General features: G+C 39.0%; 1 protein-coding gene across 6 annotated transcripts in view; it reads right to left on the bottom strand.

Annotated features, from left to right (window-relative positions):
- Positions 1-1,736: 1,736 nt before the first annotated feature.
- The window catches only part of scn8ab (sodium channel, voltage gated, type VIII, alpha subunit b), a 36,587-nt gene continuing 10,358 nt past the window's right edge, over positions 1,737-27,965 (bottom strand). For 2 of the 6 annotated variants that reach the window (XM_077725766.1, XM_077725765.1), the window contains exons 3-28: positions 24,379-24,496; positions 24,183-24,273; positions 23,966-24,094; positions 22,067-22,158; positions 19,799-20,020; positions 19,600-19,663; positions 19,133-19,274; positions 18,634-18,837; positions 18,054-18,335; positions 16,809-17,165; positions 14,819-14,951; positions 14,454-14,692; positions 13,352-13,525; positions 12,884-13,240; positions 12,639-12,800; positions 11,971-12,264; positions 10,711-10,828; positions 10,470-10,624; positions 10,221-10,394; positions 8,887-9,009; positions 6,866-7,150; positions 6,739-6,792; positions 6,532-6,669; positions 6,338-6,442; positions 5,611-5,881; positions 1,737-5,082 (exon numbers count right to left, since the gene is read on the bottom strand). In XM_077725766.1, coding sequence (XP_077581892.1) covers positions 3,923-5,082; positions 5,611-5,881; positions 6,338-6,442; positions 6,532-6,669; positions 6,739-6,792; positions 6,866-7,150; positions 8,887-9,009; positions 10,221-10,394; positions 10,470-10,624; positions 10,711-10,828; positions 11,971-12,264; positions 12,639-12,800; positions 12,884-13,240; positions 13,352-13,525; positions 14,454-14,692; positions 14,819-14,951; positions 16,809-17,165; positions 18,054-18,335; positions 18,634-18,837; positions 19,133-19,274; positions 19,600-19,663; positions 19,799-20,020; positions 22,067-22,158; positions 23,966-24,094; positions 24,183-24,273; positions 24,379-24,496 — 5,643 coding nt within the window. In that variant the 3' untranslated portion in view covers positions 1,737-3,922. Of the gene's footprint in view, positions 5,083-5,610; positions 5,882-6,337; positions 6,443-6,531; positions 6,670-6,738; positions 6,793-6,865; positions 7,151-8,886; positions 9,010-10,220; positions 10,395-10,469; positions 10,625-10,710; positions 10,829-11,970; positions 12,265-12,638; positions 12,801-12,883; positions 13,241-13,351; positions 13,526-14,453; positions 14,693-14,818; positions 14,952-16,808; positions 17,166-18,053; positions 18,336-18,633; positions 18,838-19,132; positions 19,275-19,599; positions 19,664-19,798; positions 20,021-22,066; positions 22,159-22,510; positions 22,603-23,965; positions 24,095-24,182; positions 24,274-24,378; positions 24,497-27,965 lie in introns of those variants that run through there. The other 4 variants (XM_077725767.1, XM_077725769.1, XM_077725768.1 and 1 more) reach the window with 4 other exon arrangements.

Here is a 27,965-nt window from a genome sequence, read left to right as displayed (position 1 = left end):
GCCTGCAAGTCACGTTACACCCAAAAATGACATTAGTCGCAAGTCTAACTGGAAGGCTGCTTTATTGTTTGGAAATAGATTCGTGCTCAAATGTTGACATTCTTTCACTGATTCTCACTGAATTGTCTCAAGTGGTTGTGCAACATGTTCCTCACTCTGGCTGTAATAGTGGCAAGAGATAATGACATTCAAAAGTTGTTTCCCCTCCCCTTCCCTCCCCACACAGTCAGCCTATTTTCAGCAAAAAGAAAACAAAGATATCCCAGTCATGCTAAATCAAAGCAATGGCCCCGTACAATATATAGTGAAAGATAATCCAGACCAAGTGTTGAAAATGACAGAAACCTCCAACAAAAAAAGCAAGCTTTTACCAACTCCAAAGCTTGTAAACTGAACATTGCGGGAAAATGAAATTGAGAGATAGAGAGAGAGAAAGAAAGAGAGAGAGAGAGAAGGAAGAGAGACAACTTGGATTACATAATTCTACGATAGAATAGAATGTTAGTCCACACACACTCTAACCAATGTGTGTATGGGTTAGCAATATACCAGCTCATTTGGACTCAATACATTGCTACTATCATGCTCGGTTTTGATTTCCCTCCTGTGGGTGTTTTTGGACCTCCGTGTTGCCGACTTTTTCTGAGAGACTAAATAGGAAGCTAAAAAGGCACGTGCCGTTTAGAGATATTGCACCAGAAACAAACACACAGGCAACTAAGACGACTAACCCTTGGGTCTTTTACACATATTGCAGTGGAGGTGGAGTTGACGTGTGACAAACATGACGGACGGAGGAGGGTTAGGTCAACATACACACTCACACACACACATAAGTGATACCGGCATTGGGAATGCGTGTATACGCAAAGGAAATGAGATAAAGGGGGAAAAAAAACATGATGACTCCTGTACAAAGGGGTACGTACGCTGGTTAGTACAATCCTCCCACCAAGGCAGGCCTCTGCGACACCATGCATTATGGACTGGCCCTTTATGTGCAACTTTTGGTACTGCACGGGCCAGAGTTTTGGTTAGCGACCCAATACACTTGAAACAAAAGCTGCATGACCAGTTGTGGATTTTCCTCCTTGCAAAAGGGTGGACAGGCGAGTTGCATCACACATATTCTTCTAATATATATATATTTTTATATATATACAGTATACATATATAATATATATATTTATCTATGTAGTAGAATATAAACTACATACATATACATATATATATATATATATATGTATATATATATATATATATATATATATATATATATATATATATATATATATATATATATATATATATATATATATATATATATATATATATATATATATATATATATATATATATATATATATATATATATATATATATATATATATATATATATATATATATATATATATATATATACATATATGGAATATAGCTCTGTATCTGAAGGTATTTATTTGTAATATACATTATTTTTCCCTTAATCCCCTTTTTTGTTGTGTGAAAAGTGAATAAAAAAGGTCTACTCTGACAATCATGTCTGACAAGTGTGACAGGGCAAAAGCTGGAAGCCATTCTATTTATGCTTATTTATATTACGTGTAAGATTAATAGCTGTAGTTTTGACGTAGACAAGTATTTACAAAAAACTACACATGCCATTAAAAGAAAATATTACATTAGGTTCTTATGAAAGTTCCTTTTAGCTTCAGGCCAAAAAACTTATACAGTACTTTTTTTTCTTCTTCTTTCAAACGAATCCACGTTTCTGAATGGAAGTTTTTTTTTGTTTTTGTTTTTTAATTACATGATGGATGTAGAGAGAGACGTTTGAGTTTGAGATCAACACCCATACATTGATTTTTGGAGCACTCATGCAAGCAAGTGAACCATTTGCAGGGTTTTGAAAAACATATGGAAGGGTTAACCAGCCATAAAAGAGGAAGTGACATCACTAAACAGTGCTGGACCTCCACTGCGGCGTGTGTGCTCACAGCGCAATGAGATGCGTCAGGTGCTCTGATAGTTATTTGGTATTGAGTGCGGCGCGGAGAGAGAAAGAGAGAGTGGTTGAGTTCAATTATACAAATCTGTGACATCACTTCACAGTGTTTTCCTGTGTGTGAATGGGCTTATCTTATATTTTCCAACAGGAATTTAGAACTGTAATGACTTCCTCCCGATGCAATCGACCACCATTATAACCAGTAACTTTGCAAGCCAGAGCAACAAAACAAAAAAAAACTAAAGAAAAACCCAAAATAAAAGTGTCTCTTTCACTAAGATGCTTCAATCCCTACAAAGCGAAAGCATCATAAGCAATATATTCTACAATAAAATGAACCATGACACCCCCCCCCCCCTCCTGACTGAAACAAGGCAGCCAGCTGAGATCATTTCGTCATCATGGCATTAAACACAAAGGCGTGAAATGTGATTTAATAAATACTCCCGTCACATTCACTTGCATTGTGTAGCAGAGCTCAACGCGTATAGTAACTCCTGAGAAAAAGGGGAGAATTTTTTTTTTCAAGCATTGCATACAATTCTAGGGTCTCTTTCAAGAGATAAATAAAATACTATCATCCCAAACTTAAATGTATGTATCCATCACGAACACAAACCCTTCTACTGGTTTTTAGATCAACAAAAGTAGATCTCTTTGGCTTTCTCCTGCTTCTGCTCTGCCATTTTTTTCATTCCTGGACCTTTTCCTCCCCCCTGTCTTCTTAAATGAGATTTTTTTTTCAAACTGGAAAATAAAACATGGACACACTTGGGTAAATAAGCTCCAAATCTCCTCTCAGCCCTTTTTTTAGAAAGGAAATGCATCACTAATAAAAAGGCCATACTTGTAAAATCCCCCCCTACGGGCCACTCATGAAGAATAAAAGCAAATGGAGCATTACATAGGTGCATAGAAACGTTAAATATAAGCTTCTGATTTTCTGACATCACGTCCTTTGCTTCCCTTTTCCCACAAATCTTTGAGAGCAGCAAATAAGTACTAGTCACATCACAACTGCGATCCACTAGCGTGTGCGTGTGCATTTTAATATAGCAACGTGTATTGCCGCTCTTTTTTTTTTTTATTTGTGGAGGCAACAATTGTTATGTCTTAAGAGTGATGAGAGCGAAGAGATCGGTTTGGAATGATCGACCCTCGCATCGCGCCACACTGCAGTGTTAGTGTCTTGTGGACTATGAAAGTTCATGCAAGAGTTCTGGTCAAAAACATGCCATCATGCAAATCATTTCTATGCATCGAACAAGCACAATTACCTATGTATTTGTTTTGGAAATCGTTCTGAGCAGATGTACGTAAGCCCTTGGCCTGAGTTCACCCCCATTAATAAACAGACCCTGAACAAAATTGGTGTGAAAGCCCACATTTGAAGAGAAAAACAAAAACTAAACAAAAAACAACACTTGAAGGTGGCTATAAATAATGCGCGTTAAGTGGCATGGGCCAAATGCTAAATAGTGTTCCTCTTCTATCGGTTTGCATTTTTGCTGCTCACATCCACAAGTTCTAGCTTAAAGAATGGAAAGGTGCTCTCCACGCATTCCCGTTATTTGTGTCCTTCATTTCATTGGTCCTGGCTTGGCTTTCTGGCCCCACCCCCAACCTCCAACCCCCCTCCCGGCGGCCGGTGAAGTCCTCCCCCCGTTCGGAGCTCCTTGCCTCCTCCGCCTCGGATGTCAATCATCTGGATACAAATGATGTCACAGCTGATTACGAGAGGAGCTTGCGATCCTTCATGAGCGCTTGCCCCTGAAGGCTGTAAATGAAAAACACTGATTCTTTTCTGACTGGCAAAGGAAATAATCTGTACATCCGTGCGGCGGGCGGCGGGCGTGAGTTTCCTCGTGTTATAATTGGTGGTGTTAATAGCGTGATTATTACTATCCCGTGGCCTTAACATTTGGATTCCCTGACGTCTTTTTGGTTTCTTCCTCTCTCGTTCCTCCCTCCTTTACCCTCGTTGTCGTCCTCCTTCTCCTTGTCGGGTTTGGTGACGCTGTCGTAAGAGGGCAAGGAGGCGGTGGAGGGCGTGGCCTCCTTCTCTTGTTCCTGATTGTTCCCGCCGTTCTCCACTCGGTTGTTGGTGGGAACGCGCTTGCAAACGAAGCCCCGCCTGGCCAAGTAAGCGCGGTAGGCCCTTTGGATGATTCTGGCCGACACGTCCTCCTGTTTGCGCCTCAGCGTAGTGGTGATGGGCTCGTAGGAGACCTTGGAGGGATTGGCCGCCACGAATCGCTCCTCCATCTGTTGTCTCAACATGTCCAGCTCGCCGCTGTCACCCAGCACGCGCTTAGTGAAGGCAAAGAGGATGTCCAGGCAGTGTATGCGGTCCCCGCTCACCATGGGCATGTCCATGGCGATGAGTTCGATGGTATTGGGCTTGGGGACTCGTAGCGGGTGTTCCAGCGCGTCCGCAAAGTCCGACAGCTTGGCGTAGGTGATGAACTGCGAGGCCGTGGGGTCGAACTTCTCCCAAATCTCGTAGAAGGTCTCAAAGTCGTCCTCGCTGAGCGGGTCGGCGCTCTCTTCCGTGGCCACGCTGAAGTTCTCCAGGATGATGGCGATGTACATGTTGACCACGATCAGGAAGGAAATGATGATGTACATGACAAAGAAGAAAATGCCCACCGAGGGGTTGCCGCAGTCTCCCGTGGAGGGGGTACCGGAATTCTCCAGGAGGGGGTCGCAGTCCGGGGGGTAGTTGAGAATGGGCAGTAGCAGGCCGTCCCAGCCGGCGGACGTGGTGATCATAAATAAGATGATCATGCTGTTGCCGAAGGTCTCAAAGTTGTACATGTCGTCGATTCCGGCCCCGTGTTTCACGTAGCCAAAGTTGGACATGCCGAAGATGGAGAAAATGAACATGACCAGGAAGAGTAGCAGGCCGATGTTGAACAAGGCCGGCAGCGACATCATCAGGGCGAAGAGGAGAGTTCGGATGCCTTTGGCGCCCTTGATCAGACGCAGGATTCGACCGATACGAGCCAATCGGATCACCCTGAACAGTGTCGGGGACACAAAGTACTTTTCGATCAGGTCGGCCAGGAACATTCCTGCAGGTGGGAAAGTCCATCCGGGAAACAGACACACATGATAACAGGCACATCATTAGAAACAGCAATTTAAATTCTAATCTAACGAAACCCCCCATTTTTTTAGAAAGCTATGTGAATTTTTCCAACTGATTGACGACCTTATGAAAAATTTGCTAATTTTTTTATTAAATACTTTAAGTACAGGAATGTAATTGATGCGAGGTGTTGTTTTGCACTTTAATTCATTCATTTCACCTTCCATGCATTGAGCTTATTTGCATATTTCTATAGTTTTGTACTGTGATTTTCTTCCCCTTTCCTGCAAACCAGTTTTAGTACATTCATGTTTGGTGAAGATGAAAAATGAAACTTTTATGGTCTGAATATGTGATTAGGGGTTAACACTAACTGTGGAAATATAATATTTAGCTTTATTGCTATTGCATTGAGGTAAGAAGAATGACTTGTAGGAATGCTGACTGTTTTTTTTGCCAAATTCTAATCAAAATACCTTCCTTCATTGAAAAAACATTTGTGAATACTTGCCCACAATGGAGAGGATGACCACCACCACGTCAAAGATGTTCCAGCCATTGGTGAAGTAGTAGTGACGTAACGCAAACAATTTCAGCAAAAACTCGCCAGTGAAGACAATGATGAAGATGAAGTTGACCCAGTAGAGCACCTCTTCAGTCTCTTTAGACTGATCATCAGTTTCCACCATCATGGTGACCATGTTGAGGCAGATGAGGATCATGATGGATATGTCAAACACTTGCTGGGTCACAAAGTCAAACACCATGCCCTGGATTTTGTTCTAAGAGAAATAAGAGAAGAAGGAAGACAATTTTATAAAACATTTCTTGTTCCTCATTATAATTTCTTAACCAGACAATGGTCACTTAAAAAGTTGATAGGCTTAGTGACTATTTAAAAGAGATGTTCTCAGTTTTATTCATGGCTATAATGGCAATTATTATTACTATATTAGGTTTTTAATCATGCTTGTAATTTTAGTACTACTTTTAAATAAGTATAGACACATTTATAAATTCAATGCTCACAAAAAACTAAAAAAATCACTTCTTACAGGCCCAAATAACACTAAAGTATATTTTTATATCATTCAATGCATTGCATGCTATTGACAGTGATAAAATTTAAACCAACAAGTCTGTGAATGCATATTTTTCAGCTAAGTTCCTGACAGCCAATAAATGGAAAAACACCACTCAAAATTGGTACATGAAAAAGGTCCAAATTGTAATGTTACCTGAGGCCTGGGTATAGGCTTTTGTGGTTTCTTGGAACCAAGCTTCTTCATGGCATTGTAGTATTTCTTCTGCTCTTCAGTCATGAATATATCCTGACCTCCAAAGTAAAGGATGAAAAACATTGTGGTTACAATCATGAAAAAAGTGAAAAATCTCTGGAGAAATTGCACGTGGAAGGGAAAATCAAACTTATCTTTTTCTTTTGCTGATTGAAATTGTCAATGATGACACCAATGAAGAGATTTAGGGTGAAGAACGATCCAAAGATAATAAAAATGACAAAGTAGATGTACATGTATAGGTTGTCTTCATACAGCGGCTGATCCTCCACCTGCGATAGCAAAAAAAAACACGTATATATTAGACTTGTTTCACTCAATTTGGAGATGACGAATCTTACCCTTCGAGAATCGATGGCCGCATACATAATATCCATCCATCCTTTGAATGTTGCCTGCAAGGTTGAAAGCCAAAGTGTGAAAAAAAAGCTTTTTTTTGCGGCAAGATGGAAAGAAAATGCTCCTTACCACTTGAAGGAGTGCCAAGTAACCTGCTCCCACATTGTCAAAGTTGATTTTGACATTTTTCCATCTGATGTCAGTCTGGTTATCATTAATGAGGCCAAAGCACTCCGTTCGGTTGTTAACCACATTAGGATGAATCATTTCCTCACTTGTGTCATTGTAGCAGAAATAGTACTTGCCAGCAAACAGATTGACACCCATGATGCTAAAGATGAGCCAGAAGATCAGACACACTAGTAGCACGTTCATAATGGAGGGGATGGCCCCTACCAAGGCATTCACCACAACCTAAGGTGAAAAAGAACACAATGTAATCGTGCATAGTCGTCATTGTTAAAAGCACAATAAGAATGAAGCATGTGTGTATTCAAATGCACATTCTATATGTCCTTAAGAAACTGGAAAACTGGAATATTTGTTTCCTCCAGTTTCAGTCCAAACAAATACCGAAAATGACTAAATCATTCTATAGAAATGACAGATGCATCTAAATGAAAATGATTGGTTCACTCAGAAAAAAAAAACTAAACCCAAAAATATTCTATATGAAATAAAAACAAAATTAAGGCAATAAGTCTTCCAATTTATATTTGTTGTCATTTATTTCAGTATTTTTATTTACTTTTTAGCATGAAAGATGAATGCTTATACCAAAAAATATTTATTTGGCTCTGATTTTTAACAACCCACAGCCTTAAAACATTCAATGCTTTTTCCAATGTTTTTTTTTAATATCAAAAATAATGCATACAACCTAGAGAAAACCTAATTCTACTTCTTGAAGTAGAATGAAGGTTTTTAGCCCCTTCTGCTTTATCACACTCACTGATAAGCCTGAGTCTTTATTCCCACATCCAAGTATGTAACGATTTTTATAAAGTGAAGTCATGCGAATACATAAATGTGCATTTTAATAGACAGGTGCTGTAAATTGTACTTCCAAGGAGTATTAGTGGCACAAGAAAAATATGGGTAATATTATGAGAATAGAGTTGTTACTATGAGAGAAAAAAAATCCAAATTTGCATTCACATGAAGAGTTGTAAAATTGGGATCACAAAGTCATAAGTCATACTAAAAATGATGATAGTAACTTTCCAAGGATGAAGTTGCTATATTAAACTATACTTGTAAAGGAAGAGTTCTGTTTTTCATTCCTTCTTCAATGGGAAAATGCTATAAAATTGTGTAAATGAGTCAATTGACATAGGATTTATACCAAAAGAAGATTTTTTTTTCTTTGTTAGCAGCCAATATTTCATTTTAACTGAAATGTAATGATGAATAAATGTTAACTCTTTTGACCTCGACATGTTTTGCTCCCTTTTTTCCCTACAATTACAATTTAATTGTGTTTCTTCCTAATATTACAACTCTGTCACCTTCAAATTTCTGCAAACAACTTTGTTCTCGTAAATTCCCTTTTATCCATTCCCGATGACTGCTTCTAAATGACGTTATGTAAAGCCAAATATGACAAAAAAAAAATCAAGTAGGCACAAAGATCAACACATTGAGGGTTTGCCAAACATGAAATGAATGCGTCCATATGAACACCCAACGGATGGGGTGGCGAGCAAGGATGCGTGGGGGGGAAGAGGAGCGTATGCAACCAGAAGTTTGGTGGTCTTCCAGTGTGACAATACCAAAGCCAAACTGCTATAAGATCAGTGAACAGCACATTTTGTGACGCAGCGACAGGCAAAAGCTTCTGAGCCTAACACATTAGAATTCTCTTAATATGACCCCCCCTCCTGATGCCCCTCTTTAAGACTGAATCAGGCTCAGAAGAGCTACCAAAAGAATTGACTAGAAACTGTTGCGTATTATTTAGGGGAGCAGCAACCAAGTTCATGCACAAGCCAAGTTGGAGTATCCTTTTTTTTTCGCCCTTTGTGATGTTTGCAGACCATATGAGATGATCTGCATCCATGCAAAAAATGCTTGATCAATTTGATTGGCTGGACTTTTCTTCATTTGGCATGCAGAAGCAACAGCTGCCTGTTATATATCTCGGGCCTTACCCTCATCCCTTCAAAACGTGACAGGGCCCTGAGGGGTCGCAAAGCCCTCAGTGTCCTGAGTGACTTAATTGGGCCAAGATCGGAGAAGCCCAGGGCATTAGCTATAAGGCTGACTATCGACACCTACACAGATAGGGACAGACAGGGGACAGAAGCAAAGGAAGAGAGGACCCACATGGTTAGATGGGACAAAGAGAGAAGGTCAGGCCCTACCAGAACGCAAGGATGAGTGGTGGATGTGTCAAAAAAAACATATTACACAAGAGCTACTAGCTACTTGATAACATTTGTTCAATGAATTGTATGTGACACAAGTTGTCTTCTTTGTTTACTTGGAGTCGTTTTGGCAAGCGAGTCGAGCCACGACCAACTCGACGGGCACACCTGGAAAGAAACTTGTGGTTGGCACAGTGAGAGGGAGAAAAGATAAATAAAAAAAGAAAATAAAATAAATCCGACGACGAAAATAATCGGAGGAGGGATGTTTTCACAGATACTCAAACTATATGACACAATACCATACGGACATATACAAAAGTTTCTACAGTAGGAGGACTTTTACTTAAAAGAAGACAGAGAAGAACGCAGAAGATTGAGGACTTTCAGGGTGGGAATAAAAAAAGAAAAGCCTGTGAGAATCCCAGCACAAAAGATAAGCCTTACCATGGGCCCTTTTAAACGAGACCCTCTGTCATGCCTAACTTAAAGTGTATATGGTAGAGGCATCAGCTGTGAGAGAAAAGAGATTAGAGCAGAGAATTGCATTAAGTGAGACGGACCATGGGTTCTTCTGATAACTCTGTCCGCAGAGGTTTGCAATGACTTGACATTTGAAAGAGGCAAGCAATAAAGGCTCCTAAATAAAATAGAAACAACATCCATAGCACAAAGCCTTGGATTTGAAAAATTCTACAATGAACGTTCCAGGAACAGAATTTTAGAAATTCTAAAACATCTATGAACTTCACTAGACAAGAAAATGTTTAGCCTTACCTTTAAGGCTTATTATTATCACCTTTTACTGGCAACTGGCATGTTTGTTTGACTTTTTGATCCTAGTTTTTTGAACATTTTAGTGTTACAAAGCCTGGTTTGAGGCCCTTGAAAAGTATGATTTGTTAATCCAGAGTCTTGGAAAGGACGTTCAACCAATGGAGTCAACTTAAAATACCATATTATTGAATAATGCTACTCAAGATCATATAAAAATAAGTGGTGTTTGATCAATTGTACTGTAGGGTATCCAATTAACATGGTGGAAATGTTGTGCTGACACATACTTTGACTATATGGCGTGGGTTAATTGATTTGTTGATTTCTGGAAGTATACTTACATCCACAATGAAGAAGTCCAACCAGCACCAGGCATTAGTGAAGTACTTGACAAACCCATAGGCCACCCACTTCAGCAACATCTCCAGAATAAAGATGTATGTGAAAACACGATCAGCATACTCCAGAATAATCTTGATAGTCTTCCTTTGCTCAATGTAGACATCCTCAAAGGCCTACAGAATGACACACGTATTGGAACTAAGTACAATAATGTTCAAATGAAAATTGGCATTGGTACTGTATCTTACCAGAGCTCCACTGCTAAGCAAGATCATGAAGATGATGAGTGTTTCAAACCAGTTGTGCTCCACTATCAGATAGCAGGTCTTCCTCAGGAACCACCAATGCTTCCCCCAGCCGTGAGTGATGGGAACATCACAGCACTTGTATTTTGCCACACATTCTGGATGACAAATACGTCGGCAAACGATCCAATGTGTGTTATTGAAATGGGCGATCAATCTTGATGATGGTATAGTTACTACGTACCATCTGTCCAGCAGGCATCTGGGTCAAGGTACTCCTCTACAACCTCCACGACCGCCACCTCCTCCACATCAGGTTTAATGTCGATTGTACTGCCCTCAGATGAACTGGTGTCATCCAGCTAGGAGGAGAAAGGCCAATAGACAGACACTTAAGCAGGTTGAGCGTGTCGTCCTTTTTAATAAGGCCAATATGTGTTTGTATGAATCACTTGATTTATTACTCCGATGCTGTAAGTGTTATAGTAATGCATACTAGAGTGACTCATCTTCGCTGTGACGCTTAAGCCTGCAGATTTCATTGTGAAATCAAAAGGGGGCAATTAAACGCTGTAATCATCTTAATGTTATACATTCACAAATGATGAACATATTTTTGTTTGAATTGATCGAGTGAAGGTATATAAGTGCAACTTTTTTTCTCTGACTGGCTTTGATTATAAAACTAATTGAATTCAATACATTCACATGACTAATTCCAAAGTCTATGCATATTGGTGCACCTGAAAATACTGAGGCAATTCAATTCATGAACAAGTAATGCTGCACTTAACAATCTGAAATTGTCAGCAAAATGCGACAGTGAAAACACTCTCATTGCTCTCTCGCTCTCTCCAAACATCTTAAGGAGTCGTTGCTTTTCTGATTGGTGGTGGTGGTGGTTTTGCTTCCGGGCGCTCCCCGTGGCTGCTTTGTAGGGCAGCGAGAGTTACTGCATAGGGTCGGCTGAGGGAGGGTAGGGGAACATAAACCTGGTGCAGCTGCATAAGAGTACACTTTGTTCTCTCCTTTCCAACTATTAAACCACCTAAAGAAATATAATTTTCTCCTTTGTGCAGAAACGGAAAAAAAATGATATTTATGTTATTTCCTGAAACTAGGCCTGAGCACAATTGTCTTTGAGTTACAGTCATTGTTTTGTAGGCTATGGTTAAAAACCTCAGGTATGATTCCAGCTGCAGCTCAACCCATAATTTGTGTATTCCCATTTTCTTAGTCATATCGGTTGAGAGATTTAATTGCGGCAAATATAACTGAATTTGGTCATTCAAAAGTCACTTATGCTCTAAAATAAAAGCACCGTTAAGTTAATGCAAACGATATAGCACCTTCCCTTTTTATGTTGTTGTTCTTTTACACATTTGTACAAGTTTTATTATAACCATGTTTGAGCGTGAGTGTGAATGATAGTTTTTTCTCCTAGTGCCCTGCGATTGGCTGGCCACCAATTCAGGGTGTCCCCCAATTGGTCAGTCCTACTTACATCTTTACTGTTCTCCACATCCGATTCACTGCTGAAGTCCTCTGTGTTAAGGTTCTCAAAGTCTGACTCTCCCACAGCAATGGGGACACACACAGTCAAGTTGGGGTTGTGGATGAAAGACATGTAGTCTTCATCAATCATGTACTTTCCAACACTGCTTCCAATGCCGCTAGTGGTTCCATTGCCATTTTTAGCATAGTCCAGTTCGCGGTTGATATCTACCGAGTGATTAGCAATGCAGTTGAGTTTTTTCTCGTACATTTCATCCAGAGGTTTTTGTTCATCCTCAACAGGCTGCAAAACAGAGGGAAAACAAAAAGTACAGCACACAAGTATAGTTTAATATAGCAGCTTTATCCTTAAAAAGTTACAATCATCATTTTTAGTATGACTAATGACTTTATGATTCCAATATTACAACTCTTCCTGATCATACTTGTAAAATGAGAGCATACACAATGTTATAAATAGAGTTTATATATGTCATGATGACATTTTTACATAAAGTGTTGTAGCTTTTCCAGCAAACCATTTAGAAAACCAAAGGCTTATTTTAAATTTGTGGAAGTTACATTTTAACATCTACAAGTGCTCCATGCGAAAGAACGAAGGGGATAGTAAAGACATTCAATTGGAGGGGACATTTGGTTCTTTAAAACTGTACATACCTTTTTGAGTACAGTAGCAGCATGGGCCTTGATCCAGGCAATACCAATCTTGATGCGAGCAACAGCAAGCTGGAGATTGTTGGGCTCGCCGTCATCATCCGTGGCAGCCAAGTTGTCTGCGCTGAATGAGCTCAGCAGCAAAGCCAGAAACAAGTTCAACACCTATGGACGATTGAAACATTTGTAGTGTTCATTCATTGGAAAGCTTCTATTTAAATGTCACCCGGCCACTTGTCTTTACTTACCACCAAGTTTCCAATGACCATGACCATCATGAAAACCGTGAGGCACATTGTCTGTCCCGCTACCTCCATACAATCCCACATGGTCTCAATCCACTCTCCACACAATACTCTGAATACAATCAGGAAGGAGTGGAAGAAGTCATGCATATGCCAGCGAGGCAGTTTACAGTCCTGTGCAATCTTGCACACACAGTCCTTGTAGCTTTTGCCAAACAGCTGCATGCCCACCACAGCAAAGATGAAGACAATGATGGCCAGCACCAGGGTTAGATTACCCAAAGCCCCCACCGAATTACCAATGATCTTGATCAACATGTTGAGTGTGGGCCATGATTTGGCCAATTTGAATACTCTCAACTAGAAGAGACAAGGGACAGCAAAATGTTCATCAAATGTATTCCTACTTGGAATTCATTGTTAATTTGCATATGGTTCGAAAAAGGGTGAGAAAAGGAGGCCTCTACTTACCAATCGGAAAGAACGCAGCACCGAAAGACCCTCCACATCCTGAAGCCCCAGTTCTACTAAACTCAGTGACACTATAAAGCCATCAAAACAATTCCATCCTTCCTGGAAGTAGTAGTAGGGATCCATTGCTACTAGTTTGGCAAACATCTCACCAGCGAAGATGCCTGTGAAAACCTATGGAGCCACAGAGGGAGACAAACCGGTTTAATAGAAAAAACAATGCTGACGGAAACATGGCGCATTAGAAGTTGAGCATTGGTCAATGAAGGACTGAATGGAAGGGTGGGGTAGGGGAGACTAGAGGCATGATTTCTAAGTGTAAAACTCTTCCAACTAATACATATTTTTTTGTAAACCAGCCCATTCCTGGAAATTGTCTCATTTACCCTGCATTTATATCCTATTATTTTTTTCAATTGATTCCCATTTCTACAGTGCAGTACAGTTTGGTTTACTTAGGTCCTAGGTAGAGCCAATGGAAAAATTATGTGCAGATTTGGCTATTTAATAATACTCAATGCACCATTGTCAGAAATGGAAAAATTAGTACTCCAAATCTTTATCAAGTTGACATCAAACACAGGATCATGTGGTGAAAAAAAACATCCAATGAGTCATACTGCACCATCATCTACCAAGCCAATGACCTAATTTTCTGTACTGACACTGAGTCAGTGCTATTGGCAAAAGAAGGCTGTTTGACATTGCTATCTGACAGGCAGATTGGAGCGGTAATTTGCTACAGATTCTACTTGTCATAGCCAGAGTTGTTAAGTTTCTCATGATTTCTAGGTGGCAGACTTGAGTGCTCGTATACAACAAAAAAAACATTTGAGCCCAAGTTGAGGTAAGCAAGACGCAACGGAAACTGAAGCCTGACACGAGTGGGGGGGTTGATGAGGAAGGAGCATGCGGACTGGCTACATTAAAATGGAAATAAATGTTTAATGAGCCATCAAAGGCCTATATACAGTGCGCAGTATGTACGTGAAGTCTTAAGTGCACATACCAAATTGACGCATGAGTGGAAGGGGCAAACTTGCAATATTATTTCTAACTTGATGGAGGCCAAGTAAGGATTACAAAGCAGATTTACTCTCACCAAATTGCCCACAGCCAGGACTCCTTCAAAATGTGGTGTCATTGGATAGTGTTCCATTGCCATGAAAAGGGTGTTGAGAACAATGCAGATTGTGATGGCCAAATCTACAAATGGGTCCATAACTATCAAGTAGACTATATGCTTGATCTTCAGCCAATTTGGATGGCACTCCCAGATGAGGAACGTATTGGAGAACTTGTACCAACAAGGTGGGCATTTCCTCTGAGATTCCTCAAATTCTGAGAAAGTTACACAGAAGGAAGAAAAGTGCAAACATTAAAACTTTAGACATTCAATATTTGAAGTAGAGTAATTCAGTGAAGCAAAATAAAGTTGTGCAATGACATAACATAGCAGAAATGTACCTTCTAACAGAGTGTTGGTGACGACGCTCATCTGACTATTGGCACGGTCTTTTCCTTTAAAGGAAGAGTTGAGCTGATCCACTGAAACCATGAGAGAGCCAGAATGCTTCTTCTTTACCTCCACATCGGTGGTCTATATTCAGAAAAATGACAAAAATATATATGTATTTAGAAGCATACATGAACAGAAAAGCTCTAACGACATAAAAGAATGCCCCTCAATAAGTACTTTCTCCATTGCAGAGCTACAGAATCATTGTTTCAACTTTTAATGATTCAAATTATTAGATTTCAATGCAAGTTATGAATATTTTGTTTGTTGGCGAGATTACAGAGCGTATTAATGTCTGCCATTTCCTTTCAATGTCTTTATTTTGAAAATAACTTTGGTTTACGGAGGCAATTTAGCCTGAAGGGTCAAGTTTGTAAGTAATCTGTACAAACTGGATGAGAATTATCCAAAACAAAATTTCAACAATTCTTAAGCGACAGCAAATATTTACAAAGAAGTCTCAATTTGAATTTTGCAGAACAATTTTCCTCAAAAACAGTAATATTTAAGCGTGTATTGGCAGACATGAGCAAGTGAAAGCACTACAAGACTGCGGCCTTGAGCAAGTAAACATTCTGCCATTTTAGCAGTTATGCTGAATTCAAGATGAAATTCATAGTCAATTGGGAATCTCAGCAGCAAATTTGAAAAATGCATTCATAAAGGAAGGTACCGTCTGAAGGACAAAATTTAAAAGAAATTAAATGTTCCTTAAATTGAATGTTTTAAAGGCTGTATTTACTATGAACTTTAATATGTTTCTTTGATAGTTATCAGATGGTTAAAAGGTCTGCTTTTTTTGGGTGTCACCCTGAATAGGTACTTTGTATTTGTATATATTATATACATATAATTTAAATAAATAAATCTTCAACATATAGCAAAGGCTATCATGTACTTTGCATAACATTATGACAGTCTACATGCAATGGCATGCAGGGCATGTCAAGAGAAAATTTCAAGACAGTTTTTGTTGCTGTACCATGCTACACCTGAAGAAAGGTTTTAAAAAAAAAAAAGTATGTTGCTTGATAACACAACTGAGCGCTCATCATGCGTCGCTAGAATGCGGAGGGATATTCTCATAGAGGAAAGAATCTGAATTGATCTTGCACCATCCAGTGGCTCAGCAGCAGTGGATAACTGAAGGAAATGTAATGGAACTGTTGAAGGAATAAGAATAGAGCATGATGGGAAAAATAATAAAAATACTTCTTGCATTCGCCTTGTTTTCCTTCACAATTATTTGGGAAAACAACAATGAATTTTGAGCTGATGTTATTTTCACTTGAGTTGATGTATCTCCACCTAAACTTCTTTCCAACAATTAATGTATAATTATGCCCTTCCTTTAACATAAATACTGTGTAGTTTAAGTATTAGAATTAGTTAAATCTAATGAAAATGTGCTTTTATGATATTATGCTAATGTTTACTATTTTTTGGTCTTCTGCCGCTATGTGAACGACTACATCGACTAAATCTGAAACAGCTTGACGCAAAGTTCTGTGTAAATCGACCATACCGAGCTTATCATTATAGTTGATATGGAAGTAACGATAATTAGTGGGTGACTATGTTCAATCTGCATTACTCATAACCAATATTTGGGATATGAATCTATTAGTGATTATTTTTACTAATAAATGCACTGTGATGACTGTCCTGGTTGATTTTTGCTTTAAAAATCATAGACAACCCCTTAAAAAGGGAACTCAATGAGTTTAAGTGGCCCAATTTGACAAAACTGTAACGCAGGTGGAGATGTATTGTGTGTAAATTTCCAAGTAAAACGTAGAAAAAAAGGAAACTAGAGAATTTAGGAGTGAGGAGCAATCGCCAAAGGGGGGAAAAAGGAGCTTGTGAAGGAGAAGCTGCAGCGACGGAGTCCGCCGCCATCATGCCTAAACTGTATTAGTATCTCATGGACGTTCTTACACTGTCATCAGTGGCTGCCTTATCTATTTTCACCTCAGGCAGAAGCCGTCTGCCAGGCCCCGGTCCGATGAGAGACACCACGCCATTGCAGTCCACTGTGCTGTTCCTCTTCCCTCCTGAGTGAGGCGCCAAGGGATGGATACGGGAGGAGCCTTGGCTGTAGCCGCTGTAGCTGTTCCGGCGGAATGGGATGAACAGGGAACCCCGGCGGTCCTCGCTCTCCTCCACTGTACTGTGCTCGTCGTCGGCAAACTCGTTTTCCGAACCCATGTCCTTGGAGCGTCCTTTGAAGCTGAAGATGCTGCTGCGGCTGTTGTGGCGTGACATGAAGGGCGAGCCCGGGATGCTCAGTAGCGACTGGGGCGGGGACGCAATGACAGACAGGGAAAAGATTTATCAGTGTTGAAGATTGGGAGTGAAGTTCCATGCGAATACAAATAAGGGACAGGAAAAAGAAGCAGATATCAAATGGACAATGTACTTATGCTTGATTCATTCACTAACACTGAGTCTTCCATTCTTTGTTTTCGTTCTATTGCCTGCTATGTCATAAAAATAAATTGTAAGTCTTATTTCCTCATGTACAATCACAAATGGAGCAAAAGGTGAAATATTAAAATGAAAAAAAATCTCTCTTCATTGTTACAACTAGAGAATTTCTCCATGTCAATGTGCTCCAAGTGTTTTGAAACTGATAAAACTAAATTATGTATTACCTGGCTTCTTGTATTGGAACACGTGCTACAATTATAACAATACTGTATGTTAAAGTATTCATTAACGTTCATGAAATGGGAAATCTAAAGTGTTGCAAAAGTGTACGCATTGCATTGAAAATGATCCACAATTGGAACAAAAACAGTGCCCTCAAATGGTTCAAATGACTGTACGGCGGACTAATCACCGTCTATGGCAGAGAATGAGTAAAGTGTCCCATTTGTTGTACCTACATCTACTTTAATCAATATTTTTGTCAAAGTGAATTAATTCAATACAATTCAAAAGCCTTTTGACATTTATTATTCAGGAAGGCATTATTAGTACTAGATAAAAATGCATTACTACTGATGCTTTTATGTACATTTGTGCTTATACGAAATATTTTGTTTAGACCCAAACAGAAAACTGTTTAGATAATACTGTATATTCATTTAGAAGCAGGTAATACTTTCGACTGATTACAAAACCGCGAGTGTGATTAAATATGTTGTATGTGAATACGGTGTAAGAGAATTTGTACCGTACCTGATTCATGATGGAAGTCTTCCTCCCCAGACGGCTTCCCGGGAAACGAAGTGTACTTCTCTTGCTTCCGTCGTCAGACTCCGACTTGACGACCTTCTCGCTGTCACCCTTCTCTTTCTCCTGCTCTTTCTGACGCCATTTCTTCTTGCGATTGCGACGCTCCTTGGCACTCTTAGAGCTCAGTTTGGAGACCTCTGAAGAGCTGCGGGATAGGTGGCCCCCTCCCTCGTCTACCAATCCCACATCAGATACAGTGCCTGCAGAGGTCACCATGGCCGCAGCCTGAACAGAAGAAAAAGAAGGGGGAAATATTTTTATGTTCATATTATTTCTTTAAAATTAACATTTTGACCAAATTTTCTCATGACTAAATAACACCTTCTATACATTTACGTTCTTCAAATTATTTTATTTTAATTTTTTTAAATAATGACTTTTCCCCACAACTAATATTTCAATGAATTCTACTAAAAATGGTATATACTACAAGATGTACAAATGTAATTATTATAAAATATTTAAAAAAAACACTAATTAAACCACTACAAAAAATGCTGAGACATTGATATCGTGTACCAACCTGTGTTTCATCCTGCCTTTTGAGCTGCTCCATCATGGCTTTAAATTCAGCCTCCTTTTGCTCAGCCTCTTCAATGGTGGCCTGGTTCTGCTCCTCGTAGGCCATGGCCACCACAGCCAAGATAAGATTCACAAGATAGAAGGAGCCCACAAAGATGACCAGCACAAAGAAGATCATGTAGGTCTTCCCTGCCGCTCGTAATGTCTGTCAAGAAATTGGAGTAGAGTGGAGATTATGAAATAAATACATTTCATTTCAATAAATATATTTTTTCATGATTTCACTTCCCAGATAATCATCAATTAAATTGATTTCCAAATACTTGGCCGATTACAGCACACGAGAACTTAAACACATTGACTGTTAGTCTTCTCTGACCAGAAGAATCAGATAATTAATTTGAGAATTAAATGTAGGTGTAGTGCAAGTTGAAAATTGGACTTAATACTAATCCCAATTTATTCATTTTAAATGTTGACAAACAACTCCTGAAAATTACCAGCATGTAGAGATTTTCCCAGAAGTCTTGGGTCATAAGACGAAACAGGGTGAGAAAGGCCCATCCAAAGCTGTCAAAGCTGGTGTAACCATAGTTGGGGTTCCGCCCTGCTTTCAGACATGTGAAGCCCTCAGGACATCGTCTGTAAGAGGATAGTAGAGGAAAATAATGCAAAAGCTTTTTTTGTGCAAAAATATAACATTTTCAAGATCTACATTATTCAACCTGCCTGGTGACAATTTTCTTTTTGCGTATGGCAATTCAAATGAACTCATTTGCTGCCATTGACAACATCCAATCTTACTTCCAATTCAAAATGATTGGACATCAACCACCAAGGCTTTAAATAGGTTGTCAGCAATTAAACTTTGTTCATACAGTACTTTTCACTCATAAAATGCAGCTCAATTAACACGAATTAAAAAAAACAACTACTGCAAATGCAGGCAAGTGAACCAAAAACTTACCCCGAATCTGAACTATTTCCACATAATAGTGCGTCAACTTGACCGGGGTAAAAGTAGAAGTTAGCTGTGAGGAAAAAAAACAGAGATTAATCGTAATTACCTTCTACTAGAAGTACATAGTACATGCTTTTTGTTAATTAAAATAGGATGATAATGATAAACTAATTATTTATTCTATGGGAAGATCATTATGGCTTACTGTCATTCATGAGGTATTCCTCCCAGTCAAAACCCTTGGAGCCATTGGACAGGTACATGTTGGTGGTATTGACGGGCCAAAAGACGCATTTTTGCCGCAGATTCCCCATGAAAAGCTGTAATCCGATCAGGGCAAATACGCTGAGGCAGAAGACGGTCAGGATCATCACATCTGATAGTTTCTTCACAGACTGGATCAGGGCACCCACAATGGTCTTCAGGCCTGACGATACACAAAAAGCACACACACGTACAGACATGTGCACAAGGAGACATATAGAGGAAAAAAAATGGACAAACCCGCACACACATACAATTTACGTTGAGACAGACATAAATAAAAAAACTTGACAAAAACTGCTACTTTCAATAATGGTGTGGCTTTTTATGTCTAGAACTTGGCAAATCAAAAATTGTCATGTATGTTTTTCTAAGTCTGACAAATCACAAGTTCTAATCATGTGACAAGAACATTAAGAAGGTATCAAGTTGTGGTTGAGTCACTAAATAAGATGCTGTTGCATGGGGAGAAAGCAAAACAGCAATCTTAGAATGCTCTGCAGCTTTCAAATATATAAGTGGAATTTTCGGATTCCCTAAATAATGTACAGAAAACAATAAAAGTGTAGCTTGTAGGTATGTTGCTTGAAAAATTGATATTTTTATTGCAGGAGTGACTGCATGCAGCTTTTTTCTCCCATTTGTTTTCAGGCAATTAGCTCATATTTTTCTTTTTCAGCTCACTAAACCAAATCACCTCTTCTACATGTTTTGTTTTTATGCAACTTAAGCTTTTTCTTAAATAGAGTGTTTAATTGTTTTACTTTAAAGAATTGTATTCATCATGAAAGTTAGAAAATCAACATTCCACAAAACAAACTCCACCTTACAGGGATGTTTCCATGAAAAATGTATATATCTCATCTTGTGAGCATGCTACAAATAGAAATGAATACAGATGGAAACCATCATAGAGAATTTAAATTCAGTTATAATTGCACCTTGCATTTTTTTTTAAACAACAACATAAACGTTGGTGTCATCAGCCATCGTTCAATGTCATTTGAACTGGGGTTACGACAGTCAACGCGGCAAATAAATATATAGATGATAGGGGGGGAGGAAGCATCCCTTATTAGGTGAGAGTTTAAAAAAATATATCTTCCAGTCAACAAATGACAACGGGGGCACAAAGCAAGAGGTGAAGAAGAGAAAGAGAGAAAAAGGCGAGGAGGAGCAATGAGAGGTGCCATGCAGGTCATTTAAACGCCAAGGCTGAAGAAGATGCTCACTGTTTGTCATCAGTCAGTTGACTTGCAACTAACTACTACTACTACTACTACTATAACCACTAACTACTTCCCTCCCATTCATGCAGAGGCGTCAGGCTGATTTTATTACTCTATGCGCTGGTGATGGACAGTGAATTTAAAAAGCTTGCACACCAGTTCAAATGCCAGCTTTTTTTTGTGTTATTATGAAACTTTTCCCTTCATTAATTTGTATTGAATTGTGTTTTTTCTACTTTTTTTTGAGAGGGAAGGGAGAATTGAGTCTGTTTTACATAGTATATTATTGTAATTGGTAACCAAGTGTGTACACTTGTATAACCACATTTTTTTTGTTCTTTTCAAGTAAGAGAGAAACTTTAAAAATCAAATTTTTGGTAGTTTTTGAAAAAAAAAACATGTATCCTGGCGTGTTTTTTTTTATGACAACAGGATTGTGTAAACATTTTATATGCACTGAACCATATCTGCCATGACATTTTTAAACAGTTTGCAAAAAGGTTCTATTTTGGTGTCTTGAAAACCACTAAGTAATTCTACTGGAAGCCAAACCTGTAAGAAGCATGTGTCTTCAAGCATCATGCAGCACTGATCTGCATTCAACTTAGGCTTGGCAGTCTCAAGGGAAAAATAGTCTTAAAAAATGAAAAAAATAATTTATATGAATAGACATATTTTAGAATTTTTCATAATAAACTAAAGAGTGACATCATGTCCAAATGCTTTGTTCAGCATCCAAAAAACAGGACATATTTGAGGACAAAAAAATGTCCCCTGCATCAGCAAATCAACACTGTTCAAATACTCAAACTGCCGGAAGACTGCTAAGCCTATCAAAAATGTATGACTACCATTTTTGATTGTTGTAAAATAAAAAATCAAGAAGTTATTTCATTCGCCTCTTGTAAATAAAGAATAAGAAAGAATATGAAGATGGCTAATTGCTAAGCTCAGCCTTAGTGTTTAAATGGGAGTCTCACCTGGAATGACAGAAATAGTTTTCAATGCTCGGAGGACCCTGAAAGTTCTGAGGGCCGACACATTCCCAAGGTCCACAAACTCTGTTATATATCTGTAACGAGGTAGGACGACACAAAGAGCAGAACTCCATGACACACAACACAGGAGACACAATAACACCACGCACGCATGGACGTGCAGGAGCACCACCACCACCACGACGACAGCATCACCACCATCGAGGACCGGGAGGAGGGGACACCACAGTGAGGCAGAAAGAAAGAACCAAAGAAAGAAAGGAAGCCCGCTCCCACTAGTGCGAGGAGGGAGACACGGATGAGGAAGAGGAAAGGATTGGCACCCAAACAAAAAAAAAAAAACACAGCTAACATCAACCCAGGCATCTCGCCCGCCCTCCCTCCCTCCCTCCCTCCCGCCCACACAAAACACCTGGTCTCTCTTACCTGGGATAACTGATATTGTTTTCAAAGCCCTCAGAACCCTGAACGTACGCAGAGCTGACACATTGCCTAGGTTTACAAACTCTGTTATATACCTGCAAGGTGGATCAGACAAAGGCACTCAGCACTCGTCCCACTGACCGTTCTCACATCACATTTTAAGAACCCGCAGCTCTGGGGTTATAAATGGACATTCATCCCAAAGACAATTTGGAAAAATAAATAATTGAGGTCTGTCAAAGTGTGCTGTCCTCTTTAAGATTTCACGGGGAGAAATTAGACAAAAGAAAAAATATATAGCTTTAGAACAGAGATATATCTATCTATTTTTCCATTTTTTTAGGGACTGCTGGTGGGGGGACCTTTGCTCTAAAGAAAAGATCTATATTCATCCACTCAAGAGTCAATTAAGTGACAAGTAAGCAAGTAACACTATAAAGTATTATTTTGTTTGTTGTTTGGAAGGACTGGCCCGTGAGTGCCCATCTTTTAGTGCCATTGACAGCAGTAGACATCCAATCCATTCGGGATGAACTTCCAATCAAGATGGATTGAACATCTAGCGTTGTCAATGGCAGATCATGAGTTATATGAATGTCCTGTAAGAGTAAAAAAATGTCCTATTTATATTTCATGCAGGAAAGGCTGAAAGGGACAGACAACCTTTATCATGTGCATAACAGTGGAAAGAACTCTTACTTACAGAATTTCATTTTTCGCATGCGGAATATTGGATAAAGATATGAATCAAAGCCAGCATTTCCAGGAATTGGTCGTATTACATGGGGACAGACGATTTTATCAATGCACCGGTACTACTTTAGCCAATCAAATGTCAGTATCCCAGATTGCCCAGGCCTTCCTCACATAGTGTCATTAACACTCTTTATCACAATCTACCCCTGCTCAAGTCTATCGACATGTACATCTGTAAGTATAACCAATTTCACAAAAACTCATAAGCGAGGTCAATTTTTTGTGTTTTTCCATTTCTGAAATCCCAAAAATTCTCAATTTGCAAACGTAAACACTTTGAGTTTAACATTAAGGTCATTTATAAAGTCATTTAAAACCCCCCTCCAATCAATCCTGTGGTATCCAACCACCCCCCTACTGTAAATTGAAATTAGTTTGTCATTAACACACGTCCAATCCATTTGAAGTGGAAGGGCCACATTGAATTAGCCTTTGTTTTATCTCATTGACAGCTGGGGAGGACTGAATGATCACCAACCGCTCTTCCCAGTTCAAATGAATTGGACACCTATTACTAAAACATTAGAACATAAGATGGCTATAACTATAATAACAAAATAAGAATTTTGAGGCTAAGGGTGTGTTTGAGGGGTCAAATAATGATTTTGTTATCATTCAAATGACAAAATGTCACTGGTTTAAAAAAAATAAACAAACAACCCCTTCAAAAATAACAATAACAAGTGTAGAATTTCAACTTACGCCATTGAAATGACCATGAAATCCAGCCAGTTCCATGGATCTCGAAGAAAAGTGAATCCATCAATGGCGAAGCCTCGGGCCACAATTTTTGTGAGTGACTCAAATGTATAGATCCCAGTGAACGTGTACCTAGAAAAAAAGGGGGTGCAATATAACCATGAAATTAACAAATAAAAAATTGGTGAAAATTCTAAATGAAGAAAAATGTGGTACTTACTCCACTTGTTTGGACCATTCTGGGGGGTCACTAAATGTCATGAATATACAGTTGGTCAAAATGGTGCACATGATGATCATGCTGAATAACGTGGGAAGACGTTAAGTTAAGGCTCAATAAACAAATACATATAAACAAGTTGGCGAGTACATTTGCACTGTTAATTCATCCTCAACTTTGCATTTGAAAGGATATGAATGTATCAAAATCTTAATTGCTATTCGTCTGAAAATATTAAAAGGGCTGATGATGTACAGGGAGGGCGTGGCACTGAAGCGGAAGATTGTTTTCCCCTTGTTTATCACTATGAATGTCTGCAGGAAGAAGAAGAAAAAGAAGAAGAAAAAAATGCATAACCATATGGCACATTACAATATTCAGAACCAACATTTTTTTGATATATTTTTTCTTTGAAGCCAGCTTGGGTAACTTCCTTGTGAGAATATGTCTGAGTCATGGGCCTCTGCTGCATTGTGCTTTCCCCTTCCAAGCACAGGGCTGCTTCTCCCACTACTAGTACACACAGTATATATTATATGACTGATATTATGCAAGCATGTCCCTCAAAATCCAAATGCGTCCAAATACAGTTTTTTACCTTTTCTTTAACCTGGTCGCTGTGCGCCAAGAGAGACGTGATGTAATGCAATATACCCCCCCCCCCCCCAACCCCTTTACAAAAGGAGGTGGCACAAAGACAGCACAGAGGTGGCGCTTGCATCAGTCCTGCAGTGCTTTCACCATGACAGAGGCAACAAACAGACGCATGTAAAGCAAGCTCTACTCTGCGCTTGCCAAATAATGCTCTTCAGTTTAGGTTTAAAGCTTTTACTGGAAGAGAACTGCAAATGCTGTCATTGATCAGTGGCATATTTGCTGACTCCATGCTCTCAGCAACCACTCCCCACCCATAAACGGCAGTGGGCCAAGTGGAGCTGGGCACTGGCCTGTGAGTGTGCATGTGCCTAGATGGCAGAAGGGGGGGGAAGGGGGTGATAGGAAATGAAATGTATAAATCCACGTAATTGAAGCTGGTCGGATTGGTTTCGAATTGTGGGCAGTTTCGTGGGATTTTTGCAATGAAATGAAAAAGACACATTTCTGGTCTCATATGCTTCTAAATTGTTATGCAAAACAATAATGGCAGGCACATTGCAGAGGCCTTATACTAACCTTTCTCACTTTTGGTTCAGAAAACATTTTTGTAGAGTTAATGTAGCACCAAAGGTTCTATTTTCATGACTAACACAAATGAAGATGGAAGCGTATTTGCACCCGAAAAGGAGGCATTTTAGAGTAATATTTACACTTTTTTAAAAATCAAAACTAAAACCTACACTAAACCTTCCATTTAGTGTAAATTAGATTAGATTTTGGTATACAATCATATATTGGGTGTGGATTTTTTTTAATAAACCAAGTTTAATGGTAGCTTCAAACACCATAAAATGTGAATACTAATATTTGAATGGAAGTATTACATTGGTCACCCCCCAAAAAGACATTTACATTGTTTAAAATAATTGCATCCAATAAAATATGAAGAAAATATGGATTGGGGTTATCTGCTATCAGGATCTTGACCAGTTTTTTGGACATGAAACACGCCAAAGAAATGCAGGCACAAACAAGATCCCCTGATGTTCAGTGTGTAAGTAATGATTTAAAACAATTGTTTCAATAGATTATACAGTACATACATACTGTGTACACAATTAAAGGCTTAACAGTTACCAGCTCAGCACCTCTAAGTTCACCTTTAATTTACATTTCTTCAACCTAAGAACAGGATTTAAATGAATGCTCCACACACAATCAACACAAAATGAAGGCTTATGATTTAAATTCATGTGTGTGTGTGTGATGTCTCCCTGAGGTCAGAGGACGAGTTTTGCTGACAAAGCGAATGCAGTGGAAATGTCCGTGCGTGGAAGGAGATATGAATAATGAGCCATTTTGAAATGAGCGAGACACCTAACGCTGGCGGCAAACGAAATCCAGGAGTCATTTCATGTATGAACTGAAGGTCGACATTTAAAAACAAGATTAACTCTGTAAAATATACAATTAAAAGATTGGAAGGTATTATAGCCTTTAAGATCCAGATGTTTAAATGTGTAGTGTGTAGGGGCGCTCACACTTTTTTGTTCCACAGACAGAGTTTAACCAAAAACCTGACCAATCCAATGACTGCACTTTTGTGGAAATGTATACATTTTTTTGCTCCAAGATCTACTTTTCAAGGATAATTCAAGGACCTTCCATGATCTATCTTTTTTTGCAGGCCACTGACAAAGCTCAGTAATTATGTAATGATATCCCTGGTATTAGACTCTATCAACATGTATGAAAATGCACTTTTGATTAACGCTGTGGACATGCCACATTCATAAAAGGCTAGCTAATTGACAGAGGGGATGGATCAAAATGACTAAATAATCTATACTTAGTGCAATAGGGTTGTTCTGATTGAATCGCTGTTCTTTCACATTAACATCCATCCATTTTCTCCTGTTTTATTTAGGGTTGGATCACATGGACAGCTAATCAGATGCCCAAGCCACCTCATCTGGCTTCTTTTAATGCGGAGGCGAAGCACCATTTTTCAGAGCCATTCCCAAATGACGGTGCTTCCCATCATATCCCAAAGCGAGAGAAAAAAAAGGTACACTACTCCCTATGGTATTGGTTGAATCTTGCAAGCTTGAGATGAAATAATAAAAATCTACCAAATCTTTGTAATTGAGTGCTACATAGTTCTCAGTTGTTATTTTCAGCAATTATCGTGTACTTGGAGTAATAAATCTGGGAAACCACTTTACAGAACAAAATCCAAATGATAAATAATATCTATAAGTCTCCATTTGCTGTCATACATTTGACAGTTGAAATTAGATTTATAATTTTAATTTAAACACAATATTTGAAGGAAAAAATAAAACAAAGGTTGGTTTGTTCCCTCCTATTCTTCACATATTGTGACTTTGTGGCTTATATTGATGTGTCCATAAGTGATTATCTCATTTAAAGAATGTCCCTTTGGACAATGGCATCCCAGAAGGGTAATTTTCATCAGGCTTATTTGCTACATGGCTGACAGACTAAATTTGGTTTGTCGTATTTATTAAAAAGCTAAAAACTCTGACAATTACAGGGGAGTATAGAAGGAAGGAGTAAAGAAAAGAGAAAAGAGAGAGACAGCAAGAAAAAGATGAGGAAAGGTGGGGTCGAGGTGAGGGCTTGGAATGCGGAAAAGAAAGCCAAAGACCTGCAGAGAGGTACAAATCTGGAATGGATGGATGCTATGATTGAATAGACGTACAGACATTTTCCTATGACTCTTAGAATCAGTAGATCTCAACAGAAATCTTTCCAAATTGTGAAAAAAATGAGTATTTTAGCGGAATGTGCGTGCGAGTCTCATCATGACTTGCAGCATCAAATGACCTTCACAAAAGAGAAACCCGATGAAAATAACTTACACACACACACACACACGAGGCCTCTTTGCAGAATTATAACATTATGTATTGGAAAGCATGGGTATTTTTTTGGACTAGAGCCCATGCTGTCATGAGTAGCTGACAGTGGTTCCTAAATCAGTATTGCAAGCAGCAAAAAATTCAACATGGTGGGCCGAGGATGCTTTAAACGCAGAGACGAATGGTCCTGACGCGCAGATAGGAATATTCGCCTTGCCTACAAATGATTGCGAAATGAATCTGAATCTTTACCTGACCAATTTTGATGCAAAACCCCACCCTGAGTGTTGGTATCAAGCAG

The sequence above is a fragment of the Stigmatopora nigra genome, chromosome 10 (genome assembly GCF_051989575.1).
Source record: "Stigmatopora nigra isolate UIUO_SnigA chromosome 10, RoL_Snig_1.1, whole genome shotgun sequence".
Classification (NCBI taxonomy): Eukaryota; Metazoa; Chordata; class Actinopteri; order Syngnathiformes; family Syngnathidae; genus Stigmatopora; species Stigmatopora nigra.
This window is presented reverse-complemented; position numbering and strand designations above follow the sequence as displayed.